The 22,956-nt window shown below is 36.4% G+C and overlaps 1 protein-coding gene across 1 annotated transcript in view; it reads right to left on the bottom strand.

Moving 5' to 3' along the window:
- Positions 1-22,356, bottom strand: part of ENPP3 (ectonucleotide pyrophosphatase/phosphodiesterase 3) — a 42,210-nt gene extending 19,854 nt beyond the window's left edge. The window contains 15 exon segments of the mRNA XM_032185489.1: positions 442-473; positions 1,398-1,526; positions 1,675-1,783; positions 3,816-3,888; positions 4,945-5,010; positions 5,904-6,013; positions 7,256-7,375; positions 7,963-8,042; positions 10,956-11,053; positions 13,642-13,702; positions 15,164-15,289; positions 16,379-16,501; positions 19,010-19,088; positions 22,239-22,274; positions 22,276-22,356. Of these exon segments, the coding sequence (XP_032041380.1) occupies positions 442-473; positions 1,398-1,526; positions 1,675-1,783; positions 3,816-3,888; positions 4,945-5,010; positions 5,904-6,013; positions 7,256-7,375; positions 7,963-8,042; positions 10,956-11,053; positions 13,642-13,702; positions 15,164-15,289; positions 16,379-16,501; positions 19,010-19,088; positions 22,239-22,274; positions 22,276-22,356 (1,323 nt within the window).
- Between the last annotated feature and the right edge of the window lie 600 nt (positions 22,357-22,956).

Here is a 22,956-nt window from a genome sequence, read left to right as displayed (position 1 = left end):
TTCTTATTTATATAGTAAGCCTCTACAAAACCCTGTGGCAATGTACTCCACAATGTCAAAATCTGTTGCATGGAAAATTTGCTTTAACCTAGCCTGGGTGCAGCCCTTGTGATACAGAGCTAACAGGATGTCTATTATTTAAAGCACCACTGTGTTGTATTCTGTTCTATAATGAAGATATATCTTACTTTCTCCATCTGAAGTCAGCTATTTCTTCCATTTCAAAGTGAAGCTCAGAAAACTTCTTCGCTTTGAACAGAAATACAGCACAGCACTCATTTGTGTACTATTTTTGAACAACTTCTAGAACTACCTCCTGTGGTACACTACAATACACTATTTAAAAGGGCACTATAATCTCAGTTTTTTACAAACTATGTTTTTTGGTCAGATTCCTATTAAGAGGAACTACGAGGAAAAAATATTAAAATATTTACTCACTGTGAGGTTTTTAACAATTCCTTCTGAGTCAACTGTTAAAAAGAAAAGATCAATCAGCATACATTAAAATCGTTGAAGGTCCAAAGCCTTGCTAGAAAAATTTCAACACACTTTTTCCCTGTAAAATTAAATTTCTTTGTTAGCTTGTGAAGATTATGGTAACATAACCTTCCATGGATAGGAATGCTATGTTTCCAAGAATAACTGCCTGTATACATGATAGCCTGTGACAATACCTGGTACTTTGGGTACATCAGGAAAGACTGTTGAAAAGTTATGGTAATGACTGCCTACACCTAAAGCTGATAAATCATGAAAACCAATTTTTTTTTTCTCCCTACAAACCTCAGTTTGAAATAGAATGTTCTTTACATTGAATTGGACCTGGACCGCTTGTCTAGTATTCCAATTCCAGCAGCAGTCACAAAGAATCCAGTCTGTTTTAGCATTTTCACCTTCCATGTTTTAGAAGAGTAACTTCAGTCTTTTGACATTAGCTTTCTAAAATACAAATCAGAGCACTTTACAGAAAGAAAATTCTTTCAGAAAGAGTAAGACCATTAGAAGAAATAAGTCAACAATTATATAGAAAATAAAACACATAATAAACATCATTATTCGCTCCTCTGGACTCCTCAGTATACTTTGTTACTCTGTTCCTATCTGACTTAGTCTGTTACTTAAGCCAAGGAAAGTCTGCTTCAGGTTGTATAAATGCTGTGTCTATAAATATAAATACAATTAGAAAAGATCAAAGAAAGTACAATAGGATTCCAGCTTTTAATTAAAATCTGCTATAATTATGCCTTTTAGAATACTTTATGAATTCTCTAAACTCCCTGAATAGAGCTCTTCCATGGTTTACCTCTCTCCCTTCTTTTCCCTGATACAGAAAGTTTTGTTTGTTTATTTCCTGTTATAGTGCTTGTGCAATCCCAGGATTGGTCCACACTTACAAGTATAATAGTCCTGAGGAACATTGCTTGCTCGAATGCGAGCTGCAGGCCCAGCATATATGTAGAAATTAACCTTCTCGAAGTAATCAGTCATGTATTCTAATTGGCTGCAGTAGGTCTTATCCATCCCTAGAGAACAATACAGAAACAGTTACATTTCAAGATACCATAAAGTGATTTATAAAATTGATTAAAACTAGTAAGCACACATATTAGAAGAGAAAGAAAGCAATGACTCAGTGAAGTTTACGTTGAAAAACGAAATTATATACATTACCATGATCAGCTAAAACAATGAGATTTACACAATTGTGCAGGTTTCTCTGTTTAAGTCCCTCCATTAGCATTCCTAGTGTTTGATCTGCTAGCTGTAAGGCTTTGATTACCTGTGAGAGAAACAAGGTTCATTAGAACTTTCCTTTGTTGCTGATTTCAAGTTATCACTTAATCAAGTTATCACTTAAATCAAAGTCTGAAAAAAGCAAGTTTTTCTGTCAGCTTTCATGCTGTTCATATTGCTCCTTTATTTCTTCTGCTCCAGTGCAATTTACCATCACCATTAGAGTAAAGATGTGCAAAATTCCAATACTCTACCACAGAATTTGCTACACTAAGTACATTTTAAAGACTCACATTAGATTTTTTTCTATTACTTAAGCTTTAAAATATGTTTATTAAAATAAAAATGTAACACATTCAGATAATTTTTTCCTTACCCCCAATTTATATAAAATATAAGATTTATAATATTAAATGTCTTTGACATTTATGAAAATTAATGACAATGACAATTAAACTGTCATTGTAGCATGAGAATGTCGTCGTATTAATAACAAGCAGCATTTCAAAAACATTTACATACACTTGTTAACTATAGCATCTAAGGAAACATGGTGCCCTTCTCCAATACAGAGTTCCTTCAAGCTTCCTACAGAAAATCACTGACTATGTGTACTGAATTTACATGGCAAGGTTTTGGTAGTGGGGGTCTGCAGGGGTGGCCTCTGTGAGAAGAATTCAGCAGCTGCCTTATGTTAGATAAGGGCCAGTTTCATATGGCTTCAAAGGGACCTGCCGCTGGCCAGAGCCGAGCCAATAAGAGATGTCTGCACCTCTGCGAGAGCAGATTTAAGAAAGGGAAAAAACTGCTGTGCAACAGCAGCTGGGAGAGAGGAGTGAGAACCAGCCCTGCAGACCCCCAGGTCTGTGCAGCAGGAGGTGCTCCAGGTACCACAGCAGCAGTTTCCCTGTGGCCCATGGCGAGGCCCCTGTTGTCCCCCAGGGGACACCAGGGGGAGGCTGTCCCCCTGCAGCCCATGGGTCCCACATGGAGCAGATCTCCACGCTGCAGCCCATGGAGGAGCCCCCAGTGGAGCAGGTGGATGTGGCCTGGAGGAGGCTGCAGCCCATGGAGAGCCCCCACAGGAGCAGGCCCCGGGCTGGAGCTGCAGCCAGTGGAGAGGAGCCCACACAGGAGCAGGGGGTCCGGGGGCAGCTGCTGCCCACCCGTGGGGGACCCATGCTGGAGCAGTTTGGAGAACCACACCACCACTGAAGTAATATGGGAGAAATCCATCACAACCCACCCTGCAGATCTTCACAAAGAATGGCTCTTCCCTAAATGGCATAGCTGACTTACTGTCTCCTTCAAAGAGCAAACAGAAAGGACAACGCTTTACTGAGTCTGAGGAATTGCACCCTACTTGTTCCCCTACCTGCACTCTCTCAACAATCTTGCATGCAAGGACAATGCACAAATATACAATTATGCATACAGTAAAGGGGTTTTAAGCCCTTTGTGCACAAAGAGAAATGGAATTCACTTTCCAGTCAGGGAGCCTAAAACTGTCCTACAAAGAACAGTTTTTCTGTTCTTGTCCACTACAAGAAAGCCTTCTGTGGAAGATCATTTTCAAAGCTATTACACAAGACCAATCTAGGAAGGAGCTGATATGATAAGCCTGATGTGTTGGGTCTCTCCTTAAAGATTGAACATTTTTCATGCATGCAGATAAAAAGGAAATAATACAAATTAACAAACACTGAAGTAGAGTTAATGAATATATAAGAGACAATTCTGAGAATTTCCTAGGCCACATGCTTCCAAATATCACTTGTCAATAAAATTGAAGTTTCATCTAAATGCACTCAACTTTAAACTTAATACTATTTGTAACACTATGAACAGAAATGATTTTCTGCCAGTCCATTTGTATTACGGCTCTTTTGGCTCACACACACTGCTGATCATAACTAAGGGCTCAGCCACAAGCAAGAGCCTAACTTAATGAAAACTCAGAAAACAGTCATGGTAATTTTTGATCTAGTATACTTTCCAAGTTTATAAATCAGATAAGTTTATAGTACGGCACCATTTTTAGTGATATTTAGTCTAGGAAAAACACAAAAACTACTTACGCCAGCACTAACTGGTCCAAATGAATGGCCAGAAGAATCTGGTTCTTCAACATACAAAGTGTAGAAATCAGGCCTCAAGTTACAAATAAATAAAAAGGAAATATTATGAAAATTTGGAGACAGCATTGAAAAAACAAAACCTCATTTGAAATAAAAGGAAATACAAATATAATTTTAAGTAATTTCCTCTAACCTTAAGAAAAAAAGAAAAAGCAAAAACAGTAACTATAATCATCTACCTTCCTCTGACTTTTGTAATTAATCAACATGGACTATTTTATTTGGAATTACATTTTAAGAAACAGTATCCAGTGTCTTTAAAGAAATCACTCAGTAAAACCTCAGGATCTTAGAGAACAAAGCAAGCTGTTCCTTGAGATAAAAATGGAACTACCACTAAAATGACCTTATCCTGCTCAAGTGGTGAGGCTCTAGAAAGTGTCTCCTAACTGCAAATATGAGGACTTTGGTAACAAATCATCATATAAAAGATTTCACTTGTTTACATGTTACAAAGTTCAGCATGGTAATCTAAAATTCTATTTAAAAACACACACAAATGATACTTAATCTGTCATTATTTCATTTAAACAACTGCAACAGATACAAATCTATTGGGCATCTAACTGCCAAGTTACAGTCCTAGATCACTACAGTATTCAGAATCTTGTGTCATTTAGAAGATGTAAAAGTCTTCTACTTTGTCATTCTCTGATACATGCAAACATAGTAATACCCACACTACCACAACCAGTACAGACATCTGCTTTTCATTCTGAATTACTGTCTGCAATTACTTTCAGATATTTAACCTTTCTTGTGTAAGACCTTTCCTACAAAATCCTACACTCAGCCTAGAAACTGAATGTTACATGTTTCACCTAGGGCATAAAACAAAACAATAAAGGAAAACTTAAAAAACAGTACATTCCATTCAGGTACATTGCATCCACAATCTTATGTTGAAAATCATTAACTATACTTATACTACAAGGTCATGTTCAGCAAATTCTCATCTGAGATGGCAAAACATGGGAGATTCCATGTTTCAGAAACACTAATAGAAAGTTCATCTGCAACGTATTACAACCATTCCAAGCTGTACTCTTACAAACCACTAGGATCTTACCTTTCAGATTTGTTATAATCAAGCCATTTCAGTATTCCTGAAATTCTCTCTTCATATGCAACTGAACTGAAACAAACAGAAAGATATGTCAACAAGCCCTTTCTGATTTGCCCTCCCAATTCCAAGGAATATAAGTACAGAGAAAGAGTCCACCTAGTTACTATGTTACTATATTACTCTAGTAACATAATAAAGTCAATGTATTGTATTTCAAGAATGACATATCTTAGTAAGATACCAGTAATAAGTAATTTGTTATCAATACAGCCTTACAATTATATACTAACTTTAGAATAGCTTTGTAAATGTACAGAACCATGAGAGATTTACTGAAATCACAAAAAATAAAAATTAAAAAAAAAATAATTGCTAATACCAATGCCTTCCAAAAGATGAAAAATTACTCAGTCTAAAGGTCATCTTCCTTCAGTAGCTTCCCTATGCAGTGTCCTTTCTTCAGTTAGTTCCTGCCTTCTATAACCTTTTGCCAGTGTTTCCAAGTTAGTTAAGGCACAGGTTATGTGAAAACTTATTATCAAGTACAAGTACTTTCAAAGAGTTAGTCATTATGTGTAGATTTTAGACTTTATGTGTGAAACTATGGTAGTCTTTGGTATAGCTTGTAGGTGGCTACTATTTACGGGATGCCTTCTCAGTGGGAAATTGGTGGTTTGCACTTGGCTGAAACTTTCAAAACCATCTAGGAGAGGAGAACATATAGTACTTTTTGTCTTTCTTATTGTGAATCACCTAAATGGATTTGAAATTTTTAACTATTAATGGCAGTTCCATGGCAAACACGGGACTATGTGATATGGCACTTGCCACTCAGACTGTTGTTTAAAATTGTAATTATTAAATTAAGTTATTTAGGTATTTAATTCCTTCAACTTTTATATGACAATTTGTATTTTTGGAGTAATTTAGGGGCATTTTCCACAAGCCTTATAAAAACTTACTTGTTGTATATATTGTACAAGTCCGGGTATGTACCATTAATGGGAACATCAGAGCCTGGCCAAAAGAATGTTCCTGCTTTCAAACCTTGGTACATTGCTGTCAGCCACATCTATGGATAAAGATATAAACAAATTATTTTATTGCATTTACACAACTGGAGGGCCTCAGATCACCAGAATCAAAATACATGATTGGATCAGAAATATGGGCTGCAGGTATACATTTCTTTCTTCTTTCATACATCATGTATCTAACAAATCATCATGTTGCCTAACAAATGTATCAGATTTGAAGTTTGTTTTCTGTGTACACATTCTGAAGAAACATTGGTAGCATGGGAGTGAGTATGCTGCAGTTTCTTGGGAATTCTCAGGAAAAAAAAATCATACAGGTATTTCCATAGCTGCCAACAGGTAGTGTGTCCTTTTTCCCAATGACATATCCTGCAGAATGGATATGTGGATCCAGTGGAATGAATCATAAAGATGGAAGATATGGTTTCTAGTTATATAATTTTATTATTACAGGGTATATTTCTCTTCATTCTAAAGAGTGCAGTTGTGGTCCCTACTGAATCCTTCAGAAAACAACAGCACCAAAATTTGTATACTTGGGTATACTATAAACACGACTACACACATATATATATAAATATGTAATCTGTATGTGTGTATATAATTAAATATATATGTATGTTAAACATATACATTAAGCATATACTACACATGTAAATAATTTTTTTCTATTTTTGTACTACTTGGTATTTCTAGTAAATTTATAATATTAGCTATAACCACAGATACAATCAAGAGGTAGGTTTTCTTGATGAAATGAGCCACATTTTACACAGAAGCATTCATTTAGATGGAAATGAAGTTTCTTGCTATCCTATTCCTTGTTTTTATATGCCTGGACTTTATAAGTGTATTTTTAAATGGATATACTTTGGAAATAGATTTGCAAATTTCATTGTTTAGCTAATTGTCAAAAACTAACTAACCAACCAAACAAGCAAATACAACCTACAAAATAAAACCCTATCAAAAATTTACTAAGGTTTCCTGTGGCAAGAATACCATTTCGATAACAACCAAAATATTTAAGGATTTTTCAGAAACCGTCCCATTAAGAGAATTCTTAAAGTCTCTGAGTCAACATTTTAAGAGTTCTTTTACCTTCAGAAAGAAAACTGTTTTGTAGGCAGCCTATAATATGAACCCTAAAGGACATTTAGTATGTACTGCAAGTACATCACACAACTTTGCATTTTATTCTCTTTTTGTTTTGTTTTATAATATGACACATGATCCCTTAGACATAGAGGAACACTATGAATGGAAGGTAAACCTACCGGCTGTCCCTTCCACCACTCAGGCTGGAATTTTTCAGTCCCTGAAAGTGAGAAGTGTTTGTTCAAGTCTACATCATAAATGTTGTTATCAATAATACCATGAGATTCTGGATACAATCCCTGCAAAATGAAAACAAACAAACATAAAACTATAAATCTTAAAATCAAATGAAACCTAAACTATGTTGCAAGTATTGCAATTATTTTATGGCTGTTTTATCACAGAAACAGAATACATTTCCTATCTCACATAGTTCATCAGATTACTTCCAGTAAATTCAACGTGCCTTGCAAGTTCTCTTTCAGTTTCTCTGTTTTCTCCACAACCCCATTAAAAGCTGATATGCTATAGATTAAGTATCAGATATGTCACATGGTTACGTATCAGCTGCCAAACCCATCCTAACACAGACACTCATCAAACGGCAGCGCCCTCACCCCTATTCACCCCTATCCAATTAGACTGACAAAGATCAGGAATAACAGGTTCATAGGCCAGAATCAGATGACATACCTACATAAACACGTAGGTATGCCTCTTTCCTTCTACAATGCTGCATGTACTATCTCAGCATGTCTCTTTCTATATCACTTCTATAGCCTAAGTTCCTATGTTCCACAAAAAGATTAGTTAATTCCTTGGTACCACAAAATCTTTTCTGTGTCATATAGATAAAGAAAAGTATAAATAACAAATTCTCACTTACTGTGACAATAGTATAGTGGTTTGGAAAAGTTTTTGTAGGGTAAGCAGCTCTCATGTATTTTGAATGTGTGCCACATGTTTCTGCAACAGATTACAGAATTAATATGTTTCCTTCCTTTTTTTTTTTTAATTGAAAACTAAGTCTTAAAAGCAAAAACAAACAAACAAACAAGCAAAAACAAACAAACAAAACAAACAAACAAACAAACAAAACAAAAAAACATCACCACAGTCAGCTGCTCAGTTGTCCAGTTGCTATTGTATTAGACAGGAAATTTGACCCAAAAATAAGACACAAACATTCTGGTGTTTCCTTGTGAGCTAGGCCTACACTCGATTGCCATCGAACACAGGACAATCAATTCAGCTGCCTGAACCCTATAAGCTTGAGGTCATTTGAGGCATCTTTAATGATTCTGCCCAGTCTCCATGTGCTGCTCCTGCATCTGGTCTGCCAACCTAAGTAGATGTCTCTCATACTTCAAATCACCCTGGTACTGGACATACATATTTATGTAACCAGACTGAAGCCTCAGGTCAGCTCAGGCAGGACAATCTGCAGAGCTGTCTGGTGAACAGAAAGACTCATTTGCAACAGCACTGGAGTCCAATGCCATTTTAGATACCCTCAGATATCCAAGACATACACAAGAAGCCAGCAGTTTTGATGTAAGATCAATGGGAGACCTGTGCCCTGACCTAGACGCTGAAACCCACCCAGTCCTGTGGCACCCTCTGTAGGCTGAACTGACATGCTCTCTAGGCACTTGCACCATACTGCACAGACTGTATTAACCATAAATGCACTTACTACAATGGACATGTAGATATCTTATATATAGACATCTCCAAGAACATATCTAAATATAGGTGCCCTGCTCTGGACTGAATCTCATCCCAAGTGCCTAGGAAGGCTGGACATGCTTCAAGAATGAAAACTTGAAGGCACAGGAGTTTGTAGCAAGATGGGTGTCATTCTCTTTTCTTAGGTGACAAGTGATAGGACGCAAGGAAACATACTCAGGTTGTGTTGGGGAGGTTTAGATTAAATTTTAGGAAGAATTTCTTCACGGAAAGACTGGCATTGTATTAGGCTGCTTGGAGAAGTGGTGGAGCTGCCATCCATGGTGGTATTTAAGAGACGAGTGGATGTGGAGCTTAGGGAAATGGTTTAGTAGTGGACTTGGCAGTGATGGACATAAGGTGATCATTAGAATTGATGAGCTTATGGGTCTTTTCCAACGCAGACGACTCTGATTCTTTCTCTCCAACCATTGTGCCAGATTTCAGCAATTAATTTTCAAAGGCACTTACCACAGCTGAACATATGTAATAGCTAAATGCACTGCAATTCAACTTATTTATCCACAAAATAAAAGCCGTGAAGACTCTAAGATGCCTTAATGCCATTTTTAATATGTCATGTGGAAAAACAACTCTGTATTAATCTGTAGTCAGCTGATTATTTGATTCACACAGAAGCACAATTTATTAGTTGATATAAAGCATTTCCATTAAATACTATAATTTTTTAACTGAACAAGTTCAGCTAACCAATTGAAAGCCTGGTACTCAACAAAACTGTTCTAGTGTTCAGAAAAAAAAAGGCTTATAAAGAATGTTTAAAGAGGGACTGAATAATTGACAAATGAGAAAATCAGAAGAATTTTTTTACAGATTTGTCTTGAACAGTAAAGGAGTTACTTTCATAATATATATTCTGTACCAACTTGCTTGATTAGCTGTATTGAAAATGCTAGGTTAATGGAGTCCTAGAGAGGAAAATATTTTATGGTACAAATCAGCTTTAAAGTCTTCCTTTTGCAAAGAAAGGAAAATCCCTTTCTTACCCACAGTAGATTACTGAGAAATATAAGCATGAGTGTGTATAAGTAAATATTAAAGCTGACCACAGGTATTGAATTAGAACTGATCTTGTTTACAGGGATTTCTTGGAAACATACACCTAGCATGGTTTTCATGCCTTAAGTCAAATTGGCATTTCCTTTTCACCTCTTTCAAAAGACTGGAATTGAACACTGACTTCTTCATGCATGATTTCTTCACCGATTCAAATTCCTTCCATTGTCAGAAAGACAGCAAAGAATAAAATATTTGCACAAGAAGTCATTTGCACATTGTTTTTAGTTCAGGCCCCTGGATATCCTTTGTAATCCACAAACAAGATTGTTTACTATTCAGTAAGCAGAACATAATATATTCAGAACAGACACAAACACTGTCAATTTAGACTATTACTGCTGAGAAGAAATGAATAAATTCACAGAGATTTTGTCCAGGTACAAAGCATCTTGAGAGTTTCCTAAAATATTCAGGAAATTTGAATACAAAGTGTGCACTAATGGTTTTCAATTTTCAGAGCCCTCTACAGCACAAGCTAAAGAAATACCTAGAAACAGTTGCTTGAACCTTACTGCAATTACATCAATACGTTAATTTATACCAACATGTAAATTACATTATATTGAAGTCTAAGATAAGAATATTCACTGTCATTCTCTTAAATATTCAGCTCCTTTTTAATATGTTAAAATATCTGACTTGGAAAAGTGCACCTTTGAGGGATACTTTCCAATAACCTAATGCATTTTTTTTAGTATTATACTTTAATTAAGATCTCGTTACCTAATAGAATTTTTACTGGAGTACAGAAAATGTATGAAATCCTTTGCTGGAACTATTTTTCAGCCTTAAACTGTATTTGAATGTACATTTCAAACTAGTTATTTAATAAAACACTGCAGGCCAATATTAATGGCCTTCTTAAAAAAGAGTCTTGTTTGCTGTGCACTCAAATACAAGAATTAATGCAGAATATGGAATAATATAAGTATACAACTGATAAGGGAGACCTGATTTGGGATCTTCGTATTGTTGAGCAACATGTGAACAATGTAGCAGCAAAAAGGACTAAGTACAGAGGTTGCATGCAAATTTTTAAAGAAAACAGTCAAAGCACTTGTGGTAACTTACTGAGTTTTTCAATATTTGGCAGCAACGAACCCCAAGTTTGCAAGTATTCTGCTCTAAAACCATCCATTGAAAAAAGAATAAGTGGTGGCACATCAAACCTGTAGGAAAATACAACTTCTTGATCATTAAGGAGTTTGAAGAGTTATTGACTTGTTAAAGTCTTTAACAACAAAACAAATTCTATTTCTAAAAACAGTATCCAGAACTCCCACATGATTCCAAGAATTAAAGTCACAGTGAGAGATGAACAAATAGCTCAAGTACAAACACACAATACTCATGAAAAAGAAACCACTGGAGACATAAAATACAAGCTACTCATTATATATACAACCCATGAAAATAAATTGTTTGGTTCTTTTTCATCTTTTAATCACAAATATAAATCTACAGACTATCATCCAAATTCAAGCCCAGAGTACAGAACAGCCAAAGCACTTCTGGACATAGTAGTGTTGAATTCTGTCTCTTCTCTCTTTACACACCTTAAAAATCTTTCAGGGCACCTGCACAAGACTGTAAAAGTACAGCAATCACCCAGCAGGCAGCTAAGATCAGTTGGCCTCTGGGCTGGAAAGAGTAATCTCTCTGCACTGCCAGGTTTGTGCTGTTTACCTTACCACATTTGCTTTGTGAAGACATCAGTGGGCAGTCCAGGTTCTCTGTGGATTTTATCTTTCAAGTTAGCTCTCTCATTGAGGTAAAGAAAGCTTTCTTACCTCAAGTCCACTGACACACTGCACACAAAGCTAAGAAAAGAATGCAGCTGCTATCATGCCATAGGTAAGATTTAAAGTAAGCGAACAAGGATCAAAAGCCTCAGATATGTATTTATATGGAAGGTATGATAACATGTGTGCAAATTGAAATTGATCTGTAGAACAGTGTTTAGATTATTGTTGTAAATGTTCTAATTGGGAAGTGCTACATGTGAAAAAAACCTTCCAAGTTATTAGACATGTTTTTTTTTAACCAATCTAAAAGGACTGATGAAGAAAAAAAAATGCATTAGGAGATAAAATGCTAGCGCTACAGCATTTTACTTGTAACACAAAGAAAAAATCCGTGGGATCAAGTTATCTAGTTTTGCAATTCGGTCTTTTTGTTAACCATCATTATGTATTTCACTGTTTCCTTAGAAAAAATAAAGCTTACAATTGAATGAAAAATGTAATTTGAAATAAGTCTCATTATATGTGATATCTAAAATAAATAAAAATAGAACCAATTATTTGTAATTTGTAGAAATGGTTCAATACATAAACCTGGAAAACATTTGAAAAGAACTACTATTGATTAAATGCAGTTACTAACATGTGACTGAAGAATTTTTTGGAGTAATACTTTGAGTGATGACTATAAAAATAAAGTTATATATTCATATCACACAATATCACAAAAAATAAAACAAACTATCCCAGTTTGTTTCTCATTCACCATAGTCTTTCCAAAACACTAAAGTACACTGTCATCAAGAGTTTGTATACAAACATTTTGCATAAAATAGCTTCCTGATTGAAGTTTGAAACAAAATGGAGCTTTATATAGCTGTGTTGTTTACAGCATTTAAAGAAGCCTTCTTCCTCCACTAATGTCTAAATTCTAGCCTATGAATATCTGTGAACTCCATAAGTTATTTGTTAACCTAAGAAGTACGTATCTTTGTACCTATGCTTGGAGGTCCATGCAGGAACCCATGAACTTTAGAAAGAGGCTGCACTACTAAAGGTATAATTGTTATAATTAAGTATAATTCGGCAGTAAAGTAGATATCATAATAATAACCTGACAGATACTGAGACTGAGCCGAAAAATAATTCATTTTATCTTGAGAACAACTTTTAAACTACGTTTCTGCCTATCCTATACCTATAACTTCTGCCTGTAGATATAAAATATCTTTATAAAATAACTACAGGTGGTCATCAGAATTTCCATGTTCCAGATATTGCAGACATAGCACTACTTTCATATCTTCTTTTTTAATTAACCTTTCTTCTCATATGTTCTTTGAGTAAAAATAAATAAATGAATAAATCTTTCAGATAAAGAATTGCCATCATAAATTCCAAGTTATCGTAGCCTGCATAAGCTCATAGAACGTCAAGATTGAATTATCAGAGATACTGTACTAATAACATAAAATGGACTATGAACAATTTGTGGTACATAAATTAACTCTAACAATTTTTCCAGGTATTTGGAAACTGACTTGTAATCTGGATTTGAACTCCTGTACTCTGCTCTGAGCTGTAAATGATAAATGGATGTGCAACAAAATTACATACGCTCTAGAAAAACAAAATGTTGCTAGCCATAATCTATTTCTATAGAAAATATATTCTTTAGGCAGGCATCTTATTCTCAGTAATTATAAAAATCTCTTAAAGACCTACTGTGGCTGAGTGAAGCATGGGAAGGGAAGGGAAGGGAAGGGAAGGGAAGGGAAGGGAAGGGAAGGGAAGGGAAGGGAAGGGAAGGGAAGGGAAGGGAAGGGAAGGGAAGGGAAGGGAAGGGAAGGGAAGGGAAGGGAAGGGAAGGGAAGGGAAGGGAAGGGAAGGGAAGGGAAGGGAAGGGAAGGGAAGGGAAGGGAAGGGAAGGGAAGGGAAGGGAAGGGAAGGGAAGGGAAGGGAAGGGAAGGGAAGGGAAGGGAAGGGAAGGGAAGGGAAGGGAAACTTTATCCTACCCAGCTGGACACTGAGGAGTTTCAAGTGGTGTACATGGTTCTTCTACCCAAGGTGTTTCACCTAAAATGACAAAATAAAATACTGAGTTAGCATCACAAAGTAATACAAACAACAAATTGTACAACAAAGAAGTCTTGGTTGACCTTTTTAGAGCTCTTTCTGAGACTTTTTGTTTCAATACAGAATTATATAAAAGTAGGTCTAAAAATAGCTTTATATATTATTTTGCACAAGCTATTAGGCCTTTAGACACTGAAAGGACTAATGCTTACAGCTGTAAGCTAAAAACAGAACACACATACTACCCAAACAAGTAAATACAATGGAGGAGAAATGACTATGAAAGCTTAGCCTAATTTTTATCTGGCTCTAAATGAGTAACATTTAACTGTATCCAGGATCCACACTGGAATACTTCCTTCTTTTTCTGCAAATTCCACTTATACACTTAGTGATGGCTGCCAGGACTTCCTTTAGCTTTTGTTTTAATTCCCCCCCCCCGCCACCCGTAAAGAATCCAAACTCCTTCAGTCTTCCCTTGTTGGCCACAGCTTCTGACTTCCAGGTCTTTCTGTTCTCCCTTGAACCTACACCTGCTTCACATTTCACATTCACTCATTTATGATAATGATCTGCCCATCCCTTTGGAAGAAATAAGGGAAATAAAAGAAGAAGTAAGAAAATCATGAAAGGAAGGAAAAAAAAGAAAGAAAGAAAAGAGAAGAAGCAGTGGCTGTTAGAGTTCTTGGCTTACCACAGAAAACTCCTATCCTAATAAGCAGCCAGAGGTGGGGATGTACACTGATCTTAATTAGGTCAGTACTCTCTGCTCAAACAAATTAGCATCTAGCCAAACTCTTGACTGTTTTTAGCTTCCATTTGCATTTAGGTGACAAATATAATATTGCAGAACTTGACTTCAATCTCAGCCACCTCACAAAATACAGGAGTTCTAATAACAGATAACATGTTTTAAGTCACCAGTATACTCTTCAGATATCATATCTGTAATCTGATTTTACTAATGATGTTATGTTTAGACAGAGTCTGTATAAAACAATTAAGTATGAACAACATTCAAAATAAGTAAAACATACGAAACTCATTCTATAAATTAATTTCTATTAAAAAGAAAGGGAAAGTTTTAATTAGGGCTCATTACTACTACTATAAGTACTTCAGATTCCATGGAATTTGAAGCTGGAACCATGTCTCCAACTATTTTTTAGAAAAAACAAACAAAAAAAAAACACAAACACAAAAACCACATTCGGGATACTGCTGCAGTATTCAGAACACTCTTTCTTATGAATGACAGTTCTCACACTTCTCTCCAGAAATCTTCTTCTTCCTAGTCAAAAACACCAAAAGCTTCACCTCAAAACATCTTCATCTTCCAAGATGTAACTATAAGAATCTAACCTTGAGAAACAAATGTATCGACCTTTATATTTCTAATGTTTGAGCAAACATTTATTTCACAGGAACATTTACATAAAATCCTTCTGACTTCTGATTTACCTTTGCAAATGCTGTTGTAATTTACACAGCAGTCTTTATTCTGCAAACAGTCATCAGAACAAGAACAGTAACTTCCAGGTAGCCTTTTCTCACCACAACGGAAATTAGTGCATCTCCAAGATCGGGCTGAAAAATGTAAGAAAAAGATTACTATAAAGCTTTTGTTAAACAAGTATTTATATGTCCTACTTGATTTACTTTAAAAGTTTCATGTAAGAGGAAAATTCAACACATTTAACGCATAGAAACACATAACATGTTGCTGCCGTTGAATGGTAACATCAAATCATAGAATAATTCATTTTAGAATGATGTTACCAAAGTCATCTTGTTCAATGCCTTCCACCCTTCATAAATAAATTAATTAATTAATATGAAAGAAGGCAAGAGATCTTTTTTTTTTTTTTTTTTTTTTTTCTTTCTCTTGTGCTTAATTCCCAGCAGATAGGAAAAGATCTAAGGGATCTAAGGGTCTAAGGGCAACTAAGGGCAAAAGCAGGCAGAAAGTGATAAGGATGAAGAAAAACTGAACTGCTGCCAAGACAGCATAGGGACTAACTGGAGAAGAATCTGGACTCAAAGCGGAAATAAATTTCCAGGAAGAACATTGCAATCCTCTGATTCCATTAATTCACAAGTAATCCCCAAGCCTACATAAGGTCAACGATATACTTTACAGGAACTCCCATTAATTTTCAAAAGGACAAAAAGTTCTGGTGCACAGGCATTGTTTCAGACCCCTAGTCAAAGAAAACCTGTCATTTCATTCACACTCGTCCATAACTTCATCTGGACCAGGAAACGTGCACTACAAATGCTCTGGTTATCTTCAAAAGAGTTGGCTGTTCTGTGCTGCTGTGCTGTGCACTGCTGCATTGCACTGTGCTATACATGAAGTCCATAAAAATTGCTTCAATTAATATTTTTGCCTAAAAAGCATGTCTCTTCATAAGAAAAAAGATGAGGATATAATTTGAGAAAGAGGTGGAAAGGTTTCATGCTAGGCACTCTAACAACCTGAAACTCAACACCACTGGCTTCCTCCCTCCCCAAGTCAATATATGGCATAGCAAAGCCCAAAACCTTTTCTCAGCATGGCAAGAGGGCCTTCTGTATATCAGTGTAAATACAAGAACTGATCTTTTTCCAATTAGTACTATGCAATAAAACAGAACAGAATGGAAACCAATGAGCACGGACTGCTCAAGACCATACTTGGCTCCACACAGGCATCTTCATAATCCCAGCAGCAGTCTTGACGCTCTTTGCACCCACTGTCACACTGACAGCCTGCCACCTCTTTCCGATAGGGCTCATCACATTTGTGTCTGCAGCTGACTGCAAAGAGAAGGAAAGGGATCTCAATGACCAGGCTGCAAAACAGTCCTGTCCCAGCCACATCAGATGAATGGATCATGGACATGTAAAGAAAGGTGATTAATTTTCCAAACCAATTTCCCTAATCATTTTCCACTGCAGCCGCTAGTGCACAGGTTAGACCAAGCAACATGAGAGTCATAAGAGGTCCTCTGGATGCTGAAGGTCCTGGGTTTTATTTTTCGTGTGCTCACCCGGGACTTCTGGCATAGCTGTTTCTGCTGCACTTCTCCCCAGAGAGGCAATGCCCAGGTATCCCACCCTCCCACTGGTGTCTCCTCTGCTTGTTTCTGGATTCAGGATGCTGAGAGAAGAGCAACACCCACCCTGGGTGTGGGTCAGGGGCTCCCTGAGGGCTCTGCAGCAGCCTCATCTGGGCCAGGGCTGACAGTCCCCAGGCTGAAATGGTGCCCTGGGTCCCGGGTGGTGGGGGGAGGCCCAGAGCGCTGGGCAGGGCTTATTGGTGCACTCCTTGGCCTGACCACATCTCTCCCACCTAATCATCAAGAAGTGCCTTAAAAAACTGCAGGTTTGATGGTTTTGACCCAAAGAAATAAAAGGGACCACATAAAGGGCCCTGCACAGGAAATGGAGAAATGCAGTTCCTCACCACAGCTCTGATACCTTCAGCTCTTGCTCCCTGCCTCTGGGACATCCAAGGGCAACTCCAACTCTCCAAACATCACCTGCAGCTCCACACAAACCACAGTGAGCCTTGTGTCTGCAGTCTCTGTACTGTAGAAGTACGGTCTGAACCAGCCTGAGCACCTACATTTCTAGTGTTCCCATCTAGCCACAGTTATATTGCGATGGGTATCCTATTATGCTTTCCAAACGGTTCACGCTTCTGCAAGGTGGACTGCCTACAAAAATCAGGCTTTAATATTTACTATGTATGGATATGGAGCTATGAGCTAAGATTGCTTTTTTTTTTTTTTTTTTTTTTTTTTTAAAATTAGTCAGCTTGTTTCACATGTAGAAAGTTCACAGGTTGTACTTTGCTCTTTATGTGCATACAATACCAATAATCATTCATTCAAGAAAGCTAGGCAAATAATTAGAATTACAAATATGTAATGAGCAAAAATGAATCTGTGAAAAGAAAAATACAAATGGAAACATGTAATAAAAGGTTGCATTCCATATCTAGGCCATGTTCTGCTAAGGAAAAGCTGTGATTTTTCACAGATGTTTATAAACATATGCAATCATTTTTTCTTCATTTTTAGTCTCTAAAGTATTTTATTTAATTTTCCCTCTATCCATTGGCTTTAGAACAATCAAGTTGTTCAGATAGTCTATCTGAGTTAAAATGATATAGAATATACATTGTGAGTCTTTGTCAGAAGAAATATGAAACTTTTTCTGAAACAGAACTGTTCATACAATCTGCAATCCATACCTCTAATTTCTTCACAATATTTACAAAACTGTGTGAGTTCTGTTAAGTTAGTACGTTGCTTCATACTTCACAATGTTACTTCATCTTTCTTAAGTAGATCTGGTTATAAAGGTAGCAAATAAAGTTTGGCAGTCCCTTTTTAGGATTGCTCTGCAACATTTGCAGTCAGAGACACAAAAATTTTCTTTCAGTGCCATCTTTCACCTTCCATTCACTTTCCACAACTATTATCAAGTTCCTCAGGTAAATGTCATTAAAGACTCATGTGGTAGGTATCTCCCTATTTTACACAGAAAGTTGTAATACAACACATGTGCCATCAAACAGTAATTATAACTCCGTTTCATCCTGCTAGGACTGAACAAGTAAAGAGTTGATGTAGGTACATATGTTTGATATATATTGATTAGGAGTGAGAAAGATACCGTGCTTCCTTGAATGCCTCCAGTATGAGATTATTATTGTTTTGATTCTAAGTGAGGTGTTATAACTCACCATGTGATGTTTATTTGTTCTGATCCTGATTGACCCTGACATCAACATGCTATTCCATTTTTTCAAATTAAAAAATAATATTCCACAAATTCAAAGCATTATACTTTTTTTTTTTTTTACCACAGATTTACAGAAATTGACAATTTCACAGAAAATTCATGATCAGTTTTAGCCACCTGAACTATGCCAAATGCACCTGAACTATGAATCATGAATGTGGTCCAATGACATCTCTTCTACAATACACGTTGCTGAAATAATTGCAATGTCTTATATATAATAAGAATGTCCTATCTCAAATTTTCTAAAAATATTATCAAGATAAAAATTCCAAAGCTGTTGTGAACTAGGTTTAACACTTCTAGATTGAGAAGCAAGACGTTCAGTGGTTTAGCATATGTTTTTAGGTATAATTATGTGTACAGATTTTATACAATCCAACTTGAAAAATGCAAGAACTTTATTTTCGTAGATGGCAGGTTGTCACAGAACATTTATACTTTATAAAAGAGGGTTTGCTGAAGGCCTTTAGCAGATGTAGCTTAATTATACTGGAAGTATCATAAACATACCTTGCTCCTGGGCTCCACGGTTTAGTCCAAGTCCCAAACCTAGTCCCAGCGACACAACTACCAAAGCAACTAGCAGAAACTGTCACACAAATACACAAAAATTAAAGTTCATAATTGTGATAAACTGTTACATTTATTAGGAATTAACTATATGGCATGGGAGGCACAGAAATAATAATCTTGTGAACTGTTTGTAAGGCAACGCCTAAATACTGCACTTTTAACCTATGGCTGGTCCTATCTTGTAACCAAGGAATTCTCTGATAGGGAAAAGATAGTAGAAAGCAATGACTGTATTCACCTGTTTTGCAAATTCTTAAGCTTTGTAAAGAGAAGGAAATCCCCACCTTTCTCAACTCCAAAGCCTGTTTTATAGATTCTGTACTTTCCTAAAATGCCCACAGGGTTTTTTTAAAAAACTCGGCTGGACTGAGGCTGCACGTGTCAAGTTTTCATCCACTAGCCAGTTTCTTTTAATGAGTAAGACATTGTATTAGTGAGGTTAGAGAAAACTGGAAATGAACAAGCAGCCCAAGGAAAACACATAATAGAAAGTCATATAATGGTTGGAAGACTGGGAAAGAGCTGAGGAAACCTTCATCAGCTTAACAGACACTCTAGATGTGCTGGCTAAAAGGCACAGTGAAAAATGACAACCCTCTATATTGCAGCATATCCATTTTTTACTAAGGCAGTAACAGAAAGGAAAATGTCGGAGAAAAGAACCATAAAACAATCCAGCTTACTTTCTGCTTTTGTTTCAAAGCCTAATTCTGTTTCCCGCCACTTCCGGCAACCATCAGGCACTAGCAAACATCGAGATTCAAAACAGAGTAGAAATAAGAGCAGCTTACCCTCATACTTTGCATTACTGTAATAGAGCCTCTAGGGAAGCACCCTGGGTTCTTCGTTACTGCCCATCTTGCCCCAACATTTCACCAAGTGGCAGCAGCAGAGAGTGCTGCCCTGTTCTCAGGTGAGGGGTGGGTGTACACTTTGCAGTTCCACTCCAGGACACAGCCTAAATGCACATCATTCCTACCTGAAGACTGGGAAGATCAACCTTACTTGCTCCCTGCTGCTCACTCCCTTGTTTTCGGACAGGAGAAATACCCCAGCAGTAGGAATGGAAATGGAATCGGTGAGAGAAATGGGTAAAAGAGACTGGTGGGAAAAGCACGAATTGGTAGGATTGACCAAAGTGGCAGAAGAGTCTCTTAAAGGGAGACCCCAGATGTGAAGGTTTAATGTCACATCCAGTCAAGCAGGACTGAGAATTAGCAGTCGCATCTGGGCTAGAACACCTGCCTCTTTCTGGACCGGGAGCACAATTCTTCCAGTGTACTGTAATTGGTTTTGTTTCCTGAGCACAGACGAGATCAATCCCCAGGACTTGCAACCTTCATCTAAAAGTTCACTCTCCATTTTACCCTCCATTTTCTTACAAACTTACAGTTTATAATTACAATTTTGTATTTGTAATTGAAGTAAACAGATAATACTAAGTTTAAAGGATAGCTACTACAGCAACTAAATGTTCTCACTGCTTCAAGTCATTAGAGAGCTGAAGTAAAAACCAAAAACTCATGTTTAAAAGGTATAGACACAATGTATTGCATTTTATTACCAAATTTACACAAAGGCCCTTGATTTTGGGACAGTGATCCTTAAGGTAAAATAACATCAGTAGCACCTGTTCAAATCCTCAGACTTTCTACTGCTAACTTCTATGTCTAAATTCATGACTAGGGCTTCTTATTCATAAAACAGTTGTCCCTAATGCATATTCTCTGACTCTCCTCTGATAGTGTGGACCTTCTAGGTAGTGTTACTACTCACTGAGTACACAATTCTCCACCTGATCTTTCAGGAAAAAACTTACCAAGCAAATAGTAGTAGCTTCATGTAGTTTCTCAAAAGCATAAATCAGTGGTGTAGAATATTAACAGCTGACACCTCCAATACTGAGATTTTGTTTCTTATAAAGGCAAGCATTTGAAAACCATTGCATTTGGAAAAACAAATGTTTTATGATACTTAAACTTCTCAGTTTACTCTTCTAAGTACCTTTGGAAAGTACTGTTTACTTTCCTTCCTGATTAAGCATTCTTCTTACACTCTGTCTTGATTAAATTATTTTTACTGATGACTTAAGGAAAACAATGTCTGTTATTTTCACTTCTCTTTTTTTTTTCTCCATTTCCAATATTTCTCCTATATTTTATGCAATACTTGCATAATGCAGCATTAAATAGGAACTTGCATTATGTGAAATTGTTCTGATGACATAACGCTGAAGAATATCACAACCTGCCTCTCTTTTTCATAGAGCTGTTTTCAAAATTAAGTTTTTAGTCTTTTGAAAATCAGTACCTGTCATCCTGTCATTTTCAGTAAATTCCAATTCTAGATGCGAGAGCTTGTATAAACACACACATACACATATATGTACATGTATGTATAAATATATATACACCTTTAATATTTGTTTCATTTATGGTCAGAAGCAGAAACCTAAAATGTGTATCAGTTCTAACAAAAGATTTCAAAAATGTAGGGAAAAAAAACAACAACAACAACAACAACAAAAAAAAAACGCATTCTCATCTACAAGGTAGCTGAATGACTCTTAAAGCCCTGGGGAAGAAGGAAAGAGTTGACACGGCATTTGAGATGTGAGAATGACAATACGGGATGAAATGGTTCATTCATCTTTTCCGATACCTTGCTTCGGGAGTGTTTTTCATCAATGCATTGCCTACATACTCTTTTTATTAATGACAAATCCAAAGACACAAAAGAATAAGCAAAAAGGAACTGGGGATACATTGGCCACAAACAAATTAATAAAATAACATACTGAAGCACTGTCTTTGCTGTGCAAAAGATCTGTCAGTTTATCATAGCAAAAGAAGAAGTCTAATTACTTGCCAGGAAATATATATATAAACATATATGTATATATATATATATATATATATATATATATATATATATATTTGACAGTGTTAAACTGCTGGATAAGTACCACAAGAACTTTAGAAATCTGCCAGAGAAATTAGTGCCTTAGTGCTATAGAACTTTAGGTATCAATTACCAAGCTACCTTGAATCATTACATTAATACAACAAAACTAGTAAAAAGCCTGCAGATTTGAAAATTGTAAAGTTTCTACAGTTCTGAAAGGAAAAAAAAAGAGTAGCAGCCCTGAAGAACAGTGCCTACTTACAGCACAGATTATCTTGTATTTCTGGAGTGTTTTTTTTCTTCACATACTGTGATGGTTGTAACATCACATCATCCAAACGTCTGCCTTCATGCATGTCTAGTTCATCGTGACGATTCATTTTGCTGCGGTCTGCCTCTCAGCTGTGTGTATGCTGTGCTCCTTTGGCTCCCCAGCTGGGTTAGCTGCAGCTAAGAGGCTGCTTTTGCTTCAAGTGTGTGTGTGTACTTTGCTCAAAGGTTTTTAATGAGGTTTTAGCTTTTACATTGGTGATAGGTTTGCAGGAAGCCAAAGTAAGCACGAAAACTACTCAGCAAGGTCAAAGGCTGAAAAGTTCTCTCATGTAGAGAGAACTGTTCTGCCACATTTCAAGATAAAGATGACATTAGATAAACTGCAGATTAGGAATAATATGTTGCTAAGCAATAACTTGCAAAAACTACACAAATTTGAGTACTCAACTATTTGCCTGTCATCCAGAGTATTTCTTGACTTCAAAGAAAGTATTTGCGATTCTGTTAAATACCTTAAACAAAACCAATACCTAAGTAGATGGTTACCTTCTGCTCTGTGTTACATCTATGTTTTGAGTTCCCTTCCCTTATTTAGCACCAGGGGATTCCTCCCATTTAATTTCAATCCATTTTTTGTCATAGACTTCTTTCAGTCTGCTACACTTTTTTTTTTTTTTTTTTTTTTTTCCAGTAGTGGTAGATGCACT

This window comes from Aythya fuligula, chromosome 3 (assembly GCF_009819795.1).
Source record: "Aythya fuligula isolate bAytFul2 chromosome 3, bAytFul2.pri, whole genome shotgun sequence".
Taxonomy (NCBI): Eukaryota; Metazoa; Chordata; class Aves; order Anseriformes; family Anatidae; genus Aythya; species Aythya fuligula.
The sequence above is the reverse complement of the archived record's forward strand: the minus strand, read 5'-3'. Positions and strand labels throughout refer to the sequence as shown.